This window comes from Oncorhynchus clarkii, chromosome 5 (genome assembly GCF_045791955.1).
Source record: "Oncorhynchus clarkii lewisi isolate Uvic-CL-2024 chromosome 5, UVic_Ocla_1.0, whole genome shotgun sequence".
Lineage (NCBI taxonomy): Eukaryota > Metazoa > Chordata > Actinopteri > Salmoniformes > Salmonidae > Oncorhynchus > Oncorhynchus clarkii.
In genome coordinates this window covers 33,618,087-33,629,361 of record NC_092151.1, presented here as the reverse complement: position 1 = coordinate 33,629,361, position 11,275 = coordinate 33,618,087, and the positions used below count along the sequence as shown (strand labels likewise).

General features: G+C 43.4%; 1 protein-coding gene across 1 annotated transcript in view; it reads right to left on the bottom strand.

Moving 5' to 3' along the window:
* Positions 1-826: 826 nt before the first annotated feature.
* LOC139409960 (probable flavin-containing monoamine oxidase A) overlaps positions 827-11,275 on the bottom strand; it is a 46,314-nt gene continuing 35,865 nt past the window's right edge. The window contains exons 10-12 of the mRNA XM_071155373.1: positions 9,459-9,545; positions 6,912-7,012; positions 827-1,592 (exon numbers count right to left, since the gene is read on the bottom strand). Of these exons, the coding sequence (XP_071011474.1) occupies positions 1,259-1,592; positions 6,912-7,012; positions 9,459-9,545 (522 nt within the window). The 3' untranslated portion in view covers positions 827-1,258. The remainder of the gene's footprint in view (positions 1,593-6,911; positions 7,013-9,458; positions 9,546-11,275) is intronic.

The following is an 11,275-nucleotide window of genomic DNA, read 5'->3' as shown; positions in this document are numbered from 1 at the left end:
CTTCTGGATCATCCAAATGCTCTCTAGCAAACTTCAGACGGGCCTGGACATGTACTGGCACTGCAGGATTTGAGTCCCTGGCGGCGTAGTGTGTTACTGATGGTAGGCTTTGTTACTTTGGTCCCAGCTCTCTGCAGGTCATTCACAAGGTCCCCCCGTGTGGTTCTGGGATTTTTGCTCACTGTTCTTGTGATCATTTTGACCCCACGGGGTGACATCTTGCGTGGAGCCCCAGATCGAGGGAGATTATCAGTGGTCTTGTATGTCTTCCATTTCCTAATAATTGCTCCCACAGTTGATTTCTTCAAACCAAGCTGCTTACCTATTGCAGATTCAGTCTTCCCAGCCTGGTGCAGGTCTACAATTTTGTTTCTGGTGTCCTTTGACAGCTCTTTGGTCTTGGCCATAGTGGAGTTTGGAGTGTGACTGTTTGAGGTTGTGGACAGGTGTCTTTTATACTGATAACAAGTTCAAACAGGTGCCATTAATACAGGTAACGAGTGGAGGACAGAGGAGCCTCTTAAAGAAGAAGTTACAGGTCTGTGAGAGTCAGAAATCTTGCTTGTTTGTAGGTGACCAAATACTTATTTTCCACCATAATTCGCAAATAAAATCATTAAAAATCCTACAATGTGATTTTCTGTATTTTGTTTATCATTTTGTCTGTCATAGTTGAAGTGTACCTATGATGAATATTACAGGCCTCTCTCATCTTTTTAAGTGGGAGAACTTGCGCAATTGGTGGCTGACTAAATACGTTTTTTGCCCCACTGTATATGTGTTTTATTTTCATACACTTTTTTACATTTTAGAATTTTTCTTCTACTTTGACATTAGAGTATTTTGTGTCGATCGTTGACAAAAAAATACAATTAAATTCATTTTAATCCAACTTTGTAACACAACAAAATGTGGAAAAAGTCAAGGCTGTGAATACTTTCTGACGGCACTGTATGACTTAATACGACTGTAGGGAATGTTCACATATAAAACCCTTTACATATAATTGAATTGACTTACAGTACAATGCAGTCCAAAGTAAACGTTTTTTTTTTCTGTATAGTCTCACCCCCACCCACCACCACATTACACTGTACAAGCATTACATTTCTTTAAATGAAAAATGTCCACCAGGCAAACAGTGTTAACCATACTGTATGTCACAGATAATTCAATCGTATTTAACATCTTTAGATATCTGTGAGCGGAGGCATTTCCCTGTCAAGTGGATGTTTTTCCAACACAACAGCATATTTTATTACCACAAAGCAAACCTTCGTAGCACAACCTGCCGAGCCTGTCCAATCCAGTCTCGGCAGAGCTGTGGCTGAGCCAATAGTACAGCAGTGGCCATGATGAGCGTGGTGAGGATCAGAGCCCTGCGGAGATGGGATGTGGAAGGTATGTGTTGGCATGGTCCAGACTCATGGTTCTGGTTCTGGGCAGCCTGCACAGCCTCCTGCTCCTCCTGGGTCAGGGTGAAAGGGCACAGCCTGGCTAGGACTTCTAGGGCTGCCCTCTGACCTGACTGAATTGCCCCATCCATATAGCCACACCACTGGGTGGCCGTCTCCGTGCCGGCCCAGTGGATCCTGGGAAGGAGAGTTCATTTTATTTGTTTATTGACTTTTGCAGGAGCAGCAGCTATTCTTCCTGGGATCCACAAAAAAACACAAAACTTGACAAGTAACAAAACACTGATACACTGATAGAAGGACAGTCACATACAAATTTAAAATACAACAATATACGAACAATACAACAGAAAAATGTTACAATAATACAAACACTACAACCCCCCCCCCTCCAATACACAACCCAACCAAGCCGCACTGCTTCTTAACACAGCGCCATCCAACCCGGAAGCCAGCCGCACCAATGTGTCGGAGGAAACACTGTGCACCTGGCAACCTTGGTTAGCGCGCACTGTGCCCGGCCCGCCACAGGAGTCGCTGGTGCACGATGATACAAGGATTTCCCTACCGGCCAAACCCTCCCTAACCCGGACGACACTAGGCCGATTGTGCGTCGCCCCACGGACCTCCCGGTCGCGGCCGGTTACGACAGAGCCTGGGCGCAAACCCAGAGTCTCTGGTGGCGCAGCTGGCACTGCAGTACAGCGCCCTTAACCACTGTGCCACAGCGTTACATGACATTTTGTTTAATCTTTTTGGTTGTTGCATGAGTAATTGGAGCTGTAAGGGAGTTCCATGCGATCACGGCTCTATATAATACTGTGCGTTGCCGTGAATCTTCGACTTGGGGACTGTGAAGAGACCCCTGGTGGCATGTCTTGGGCGTACAGTATGTATGGGTGTCTGAGATTAATGTTATTTGATTATGCAGACAATCTGGAATTTTCATCACAGTAATATTTATCATAAAAACTAGAAGAGAAGCAGTTAATCTCTCGTCAACCCTTAATCAGGAAATACTGGCATGCATGTTGTTGACATTAGTTCTGTATGCGCAGTTAAAGCCATGTTGCTCTCTTTTGAGCCAGATTCAGCTTTTCTTGGTATTTATTTGCTGCACCAGACCATATTACTGGACAGTAGTCAAGATGGGACAAGACCAGAGCCTGAAAAACTAGTATAGTTGATTTTTGTGTCACAAATATATATATTGTTTATAACAGAAATACCCCTCCCCATCTTCACAACAACATTGTCAATATGAGTTGAACATCATAATTGACCACCAAATGTTATACCTAAGAGTTTAACGTCCTCAACTTTCTCAATGGTCACACCCTTTATGCACAACTCCAGTTAAGGCTGAGGTTTTAGAGAATGTCTTGAACCAAATACACTACATTAGCAAAAGTATGTGGACACCTGCTCGTCAAACATCTCACTCCAAAATCATAGGCATTAATATGGAGTTGGGTCCCCCTTTGCTGCTATAACAGAATCCACTCTTCTGGGAAGACTTTCCAATAGATGTTGGAACATTGCTGTGGGAACTTGCTTCCTTTCAGCCACAAGAGCATTAGGGAGGTCGGCACTGATGTTGGCCAATTAGGCCTGGCTCGCAGTCGGCATTCCAATTCCTCCCAAAGGTGTTTGATGGGGTTAAAGTCAGGGCTCTGTGCAAGCAAGTGAAGTTCTGCCACACCGATCTCGACAAACCATTTCTGTATGGAACTCACTTTGTGCATGAGGGCATTGTCATGCTGAAACAGCATAGGGCCTTCCCCAATCTGTTGCCACAAAGTTGGAGGCACAGAATGGCTAAGAATGTAATTGTATGCTGTAGCGTTAAGATCTCTCTTCACTGGAACTAAGGGGCCTAGCCCGAACCATGAAAAACAGCCCCAGACCATTATTCCTCCTCCACCAAACTTTACAGTTGGCACTATGCATTGGGGCAGGTAGCATTCTCCTGGCATTCACCAAACCCAGATTCGTCCGTCGGACTGCCTGATGGTGAAGCGTGATTCATCACTCCAGAGTCAAATGGAGCTTTATACCACTCCAGCAGATGCTTGCATTGTGCATGGTGATCTTAGGCTTGTGTGCAGATGTTCGGCCATGGAAACCCATTTCATGAAGCTCCCAACTTACAGTTATCGTGCTGATGTTGCTTCCAGAGGCAGTTTGGAACTCGGTAGTGAATGTTGCAACAGAGGACAGACTAATTTTTACGCACAACGCGCTTCAGCACTTGCCGGAACCCGTTCTGTGAGCTTGTGTGGCCTAAAACTTCGCAGCTGAGCCGTTGTTGCTCCTAGACGTTTCCACTTCACAATAACAGCACTTACAGTTGATAGGGACAGCTCTAGCAGGGCAGAAATTTGACACACTGACTTGTTGGAAAGGTAGCATCCTTTGACGGTGCCACGTTAAAATTCACTGATCACTTCAGTAAGGCTATTCTACTGCCAATGTTTGTCTATGGAGATTGCATGACTGTGTGCTCAATTTCATACACCAGCCAGCAACAGGTGTGGCTGAATTTGCCAAAACCACTAATTTGAAGGGGTGTCCACATATGTTTGTATATATAGTGTAGCAACAATGCTTTTAGTTATAGATGTATTTAAGACCAGTTTATTATTAATCCCCCATTCTGATAGACTGTAATTCATTATTTAGAATGTCAGTGAGCACACTGGCTTTGGATGTAGAGTATGGAATCATCTGCATTCACAGTTATCACTCCCTGCCAGCTGTCTTCACACTGAAATGTTTACCATGCTTATTTCATTGCTTGCCAATGCTAAATAGGAACAGATTTCAACGATGAGAGTACAATCCTGAAACAAGCGGGGGTGATTATCTGTGACATCAGAGTGAAAGTTAATGAGAAATGACACCTGCACTTAGAATATGCTTCAAACAGGACAACGTGTTATTTACTTCTGCTTGAGATTATTTGCTAATAGAGAGCCTGTAGCAGAAAGCCTGTTGTAGAACAATCTGATCTAAAATGTGATTAGATACTATTACATGACTCTGAAGAGAAAACAAAAAAAATGACTCTCAACATCTATGAATAAAAACACTATCCAGATGTTCCAGCATGTTCTAGCAGATACATGTTTACTCTGCATGCATTATGGATGTGCAGGCTTACTTATGCCTGAACACCTGGGTCACTTTAACCACAGTTCCTTTCACCAACTGAATGGGTCTCTCTCTCTTCCTATATAAATATAGATATATATATACAGATCACTTACATGTGAGCGGAGGATGTTTGTGTGTTGGGCTGTTCATCCTCAGCAAACACAGAGTTATAATGAAGGGTAGAACAAGAGTTTGTCCAGCACAATAACAAACAGTGAACATCCTCTGGTTAGGGCTTCCATTCATTGGGGAGCTCTTTAAAGTCATTACAGTTTCTTACATAATTTAAAACCTCCTAATTATTTATCCAGGTAAGTTGACTGAGCACCCATTCTCATTTACAGCAACGACCTGGGGAATAGACAGCACCCTACACAGGGCAATGTCCCAAATCACTGCCCTGGGGCATTTTTTAGATCAGAGTAAAGAATGCCTCCTACTGGAACTCCAACAGCTTCTGGTCTCCCATCTAGGGACTGACCAGGCCCAACCCTGCTTAGCTTCAGAAGCAAGCCAGCAGAAAGATGCAGGGTGGTATGCTGCTGGTGATCCTGCAGTGATCTTAAAGCACCTCGTGGGTCTGGATGAGAGATATGGGAGGTTTGGGTAATCCACTGATTCTGTTGTGTTCTATATGGGTATTGCTGCTTGCATGTAGTGCATTCGGAAAATATTCAGACCCCTTGACTTTTTTCACATTTTGATATGTTACAGCCTTATTCTAAAATTGATTAAAAATTAAAAATCCGAATCAATCTACACACAATAACCCATAATGACAAAGTGAAAACAGGTTTTTAGAAATGTTTGCAAATGTATTAAAAATAAAAAGAATAAACAGAAATAAGTATTCAGACCCTTTGCTTTTTGACTCAAAGCTCAGGTCCATCCTGTTTCCAATGAGATGTTTCTACAACATGATTGGAGTCCACCTGTGGTAAATTCAATTGATTGGACATGATTTGGAAAGGAACACAACCCAGAGTTGACAGTGCATGTCAGAGCAAAAACCAAGCCGAGCTCCAAGACAGGATTGTGTCGAGGCACAGATCTGGGGAAGGGTACCAAAAACTGTCTGCAGCATTGATGGTCCCCAAGAACACAGTGGCCTCCATCAAAAGTTTGGAACCATCAAGACTCTTTCACCCGGCAAAACTGAGCAGTCGGGGGAGAAGGGCCTTGGGTCAAGCTTGTAGCGTCATACCCAAGAAGAATCAAGGCCGTAATCGCTGCCAAAGGTGCTTCAACAAAGTACTAAGTAACGGGTCATTATACTTATGTAAATGTGATTTTACAGTTTGACATTTTTTTTGAATTTGCAAACATTTCTAAAAACATGTTTTTGCTTTGTCATTATTGGTTTTGTGTGTATATTGATGAGGGGAAAATAAGGATAAGGCGTAGCGTAACAAACTGTGGATAAAGTCAAGAGTCTGAAAACTTTCGGAATGGACTGTATGTAAATTGTATACCGTAGTATTTAATATAGTTAAAAAAGTGTTGTGTTTTTGCGGACTGTAGTGTTTTTTTGCAGATAATACTGTAGTATTTAGTGTTGTATACTACAACATTCTATAATAAGTACTACACACGATCGAGGGATATTACAGTGTGTAGTATAATATTCTACAGTATACTACAGTTTACTATAGAATTCTAAAGTAAATACTGTACTATTCTAGAGAAAAACGGTAGTCTTTTTTCATGTGTGCTCTTTCTCTCTACATCTATCTTTCCCTCTCTCTCCATCCCTCTTTCACTATCTCCCTAACTCTTTCCCTCTCTCTCCATCCCTCTTTCACTATCTCCCTAACTCTTTCCCCCTCTCTTCCCCTCTTTCCGTCCTTTTCTCTCTCCATCTCTCTTGTCCATGGATGAGCATCCGTTCAGCTGTGTGCGTCTCCTAACAAGCCATTGCAAATTCATTATGTGACCGTCTTCCCAAGAAAGCGATATCCCCTCCGACCCCACATCCATTTTCCTTGGGCCTCGATGAATGTCTCATAGTGAAGAAGTAATCACTCATATTGTTCTCCTTTATGTTAGTTCAGGTCGTTGCTCAGGGGTTAGCTGGTGCTGGTGCGTGTTTGTTATGGGGCCATACGGTGGTTACAGAGGCTGATTGTGTGTGTGTGTGTGAGTGTGTTATAGTGGAAGGAAAGAGCATGGACAAGATGTGGGTGGTGAAAGAGCGGGGTACAATAGCGGTCATTGGTAAATATAGACAGGGTAGATATGTCAGTGGCGTTACATGCAGGTAGGATGGTGCCGATGAAGAGGAGGGATGGAGGGGACTAGAGGGGAGCTTTAGAACAGTAGCAGCTTAGCAGGGTTTATTACCTGCCACAGGGCGTGCGGAGGCTGGGGTGGTAATATGTCAGCAGCCCCGGTGCCATGACATTAACAGGACAACCCCCGCTGTACTCCTCCAAGGCCCAGTCCTGACAACACAGAGCAGAGCACATCTGGAACACACAGTCCTGCAACACAACGACCAGCGGAGCACATCTGGAACACACAGTCCTGCAACACAACACACAGCAGAGCACATCTAGAACACACATCTAGAACATACAGTACAGTCCTAGAGACAACAACACGTCTCTATTTACCACAACAACACACAAACACAGGCTTCTCTGTTCACTACATACAACACAACAGTTTTTATGTTAATGTGTTTAATGTGCTCGCATGTTGAAATTAATAAATTACTGAAAACCAGAGATAAGGTAACGAGGTTTGTGTTTTTTCTCTGTAAAATTACACAGCTTTTTCTCTGTAAAATGATGTCTCAACGCACCACACCTCTTCTAGGTTACCCAGGTATGTCATATTCCCCAGTACTTCATTTGTAAATCGGGAGGTCCCAGAACCTGGGATGGGGGTTATCTGGAGCCAACAGCCTACTATCTATGGGTGTGAAACAGACAGCTGATTAATTCAAAGCAATTTCCACGTCACTGCAGAACACTTGCCATGGTAGGCTATACTCTATAGTATGCCCACGTACTCCAGTAAAGCTATGGTGCTTACACAAGTCAGAATTTCTGACAAGCCACATTTTCAAGACATTAATGTACAGCAACATACATCAGAACACCTGCCATATGCATATGCACACATACTCATATGCACACATACTCATATGCACACATACTCATATGCACACATACTCATATGCACACATACTCATATGCACACATACTCATGTGCACACATACTCATATGCACACATACTCATGTGCACACATACTCATATGCACACATACTCATATGCACACATACTCATATGCACACATACTCATATGCACACATACTCAGCTGTAGGGCTTACAAGACTTGAATTTCATATCATTTTCCAGACATCAATGTAGCGGTAGAACAAATATCACAATATCTGAATAGAACTTCAACTAAAATAAAATCAATGTAGACGACAGCAGAACACACATACTCTATGATAATATATAGGCCTCCAGCCTTTGTGACAATACCCATATTAATTTCACAGTACAGAATAAGTTTGTAAAGGAAAAAGATGTTCCTACCTTAGTTTTTAAAACCTCCCACAATGACTCTCCCCATGTCAAGTCCATTTAACTCCTAACAGTCGATTTCCCCCATTAGCGGGTCTGTCGCTGTACAGCCCTGCTTTGAATTTTGCATGAGTGGAGGCGCCGGTGGTGATTCGTTTTATTTGTCTTTCCCACATTTCAAATTCAGTAGTGAGATGACTAGCCTAGCTACGTGACATGATTACGTAGGGACCTCTTCATTAGCTGACCATCACTACCAAGACAAGACCTGTGCCAGTATCAGTTACTTACCCCACCGGCCCTCCCCATAAACTCTATGTCTACAAATAAGAGAGCAGGTCTGGAATCAGTGTGGCAGGATAGGATGATTACACAGAAGGATTCCCATGCTTTTACATGGTGGTCTTTCTGGGGGGCGGGAGAAATAACAAGGAGGCAACTTGATTTCATTCGGATCGCTTCATGCCGCTCAATATCTACAGTGCGAACAGTGAAATAATTAATAAATCATGCTGCGGGAGATACTGGATCCGGGGCAAATAGGTGCCGGAACAAACTAAGTCAAATCTGAGAGGTGCCGGATCCTTTTCCAACAGGATCCGGCTCAAATGAAGCACTAATAGTCCCCTTGTGTTGTGTGTGAATCCATCTGTCCACTCACTTCCTCTCTCAGTCTTCACTGTATCTCCTACTTGTTGATATCCATCTCTCTATATTGTTTCTCCCTCCAGAGTCTCGTAACTAGTCAAGCAGGGAAAATCATCACCCCCCATGCCCTCCCTCGCCCTGGATTCCTCAGAGGCAATTCTTCCTCGCCACTCAAAGCTTAAGCGCATGAAAAGCCGCCCAGGGAGCAGAATGCTAACATATTGTAACAGACAACATCTGTCAGGCCAATGTGCTCGTTTGTCAATCTTGGTAGTGTGTTGTGTCACGGCGACAAGCGATCTGTGTGTTTTCTACTTCCCTACAAGACTGACTAGTCCCAGGGAAGCAATTGACCCTTGCACTTCATGCTGCTCAAATGTTCTTGCTGGAGAGATATTATGATAAAACCAGTGTGCAGTTGTTGAGGCAGTTACTAGCCAGGGACCATGATAGCAGACGGAACAGTGGGTTTAGTGGAGAGGCTCCAGTCTACTGCTCATCCAACACAGTCCCAAGGTTTCCCAGTGTCTTTAAACCAAAGCTATTTCTTACTATATAAAGAATATTATACTAGGCATATTATTAAATACAAAGAGGTTTAGGGGGTTATGCAGCCACTAAGACCCAACGTTCAAGTATGACTGTCCTATTCAGGCTTGACATTCTATGACATTTATATCTAGGCCAATTAGACACTTACTTTCTCCTCATAGTGGATGTAGCTAGCAGCCTCCTCTCCCAGGTATTTCACCAGGCTGAGAATGACAGCATCCCTCCTCTCGCTCAGCTGAACAGGAGGAGAAATGAGAGACTCAATCCTGAAGCTTTGAATTCACATTCTCTCATCATGCACAGAAATATGCTTGGCCTGTTAAAATATGAATGCAGTTCCAAGAAGCCCCTTCAAGCTGAGGTCCGCTGGTGGACTATCGATGTGAATGCCTCATGTCTCTGGTTGAGTTATAGTAGGAGAGACGGGGTGTGGAGACCAGAGGGCCACAAGTCCACGTTCAACACAGCACAGAGGGACAGACTTTGCCAGATTATAGTATTCCTCTAAAACTCAATTTCATGACATACGGTATAACGAATCATTATATAGGTTTAAACTGAGGGTTACTTCAGACAGTTAACATGTCTCCTCTGCTTCTTAACCCTGATTCGTGTTTTTTTTTATGACTATACACTTTAGGAGCAACAGGTCATGAATAGGTCAGTGTCCATAATGAATTAACTAGCCTTCTACTACGGTATGAATGTTCACCATCTAAGAAATTAAAGATCAAGGCTCAAGTCCAACATTTCCATGCTGAAATCTTAGCGACTTCAACGCATGCCTCAGAGCTCCAGTATCAAACGTAACATCAGCCCTGATCTGTTTCACCTGTTTACGTGCTGCTGTGCGTTTTGTTGCAAACCTTACTTTGCTACCTGCCAACTTCACGGTTTTTACTTTTTAATTACCATTAATATTTTTTGTTTTAGTTTTTCCCTCACTCAACTTTTTTCATTCAACTTTTTCACTCCGGATGCTTTATCTGGATGTGGTATGTCAGGACCTCCACCAGCTGAAGCTAAGTAGTAACATTAACATGATGCCTTCTAATTGCAGTCACTGTACTCATAATATACAGGAGAACGATTGCCTTACGGCGAGGATAACTGTGCTGCAAGCCCAGCTTCAGACGCAATCGTTAGGCAAGGGTAATTTAAGTGTAGGAAAGGATGAAACAGCGTCTGTGCCACCAGTAAGTAAAGATAGTAGTATAAATCCCCTCGCACAGTCCCCGCAGCTTGACAATTTTCTCATGGCTTCTGGAAGGAAATGCTGTAGGAAAGCTCCACCGGTGTCGCTTATTCAGCCAACAGAAACTTTCAACCGGTTCTCCCCATTAAGCAGTGAGTCGGAGTCAGAGGCCGAGCCTTCTCTGGTGTCTACTCCTCCCGTTACGGGGTCTGAGACGCCGAAGCCACCAACCATTAGCTCTGACAAATTGAAAACCCTAGTCATTGGCAACTCCATTACCCGCAGTATTAGACTTAAAACTAATCATCCTGCGATCATACACTGTTTACCAGGGGTAGGGCTAACGACGTAAAGGCTAAACTGAAGATGGTTCTGGCTAAAGCTAAAACTGCCGAGTGTAGAGAGTATAGGGTTATTGTTAGCGACGTCGGCACCAACAATGTTAGGATGAAACAGTCAGAGGTCACCAAGCGCAACATAGCTTCAGCTAGAAAGATGTGTTGGCATCAAGTAATTGTCTCTGGCACCCTCCCAGTTAGGGGGAGTGATGAGCTCTACAACAGAGTCTCACAACTCAATCACTGGTTGAAAACTGTTTTCTGCCCCTCCCAAAAGATAGAATTTGTAGATAATTGGCCCTCTTTCTAGGACTCACCCACAAACAGGACCAAGCCTGGCCTGTTGAGGAGTGACAAATCAAATCAAATCAAATCTATTTATATAGCCCTTCGTACATCAGCTGATATCTCAAAGTGCTGTACAGAAACCCA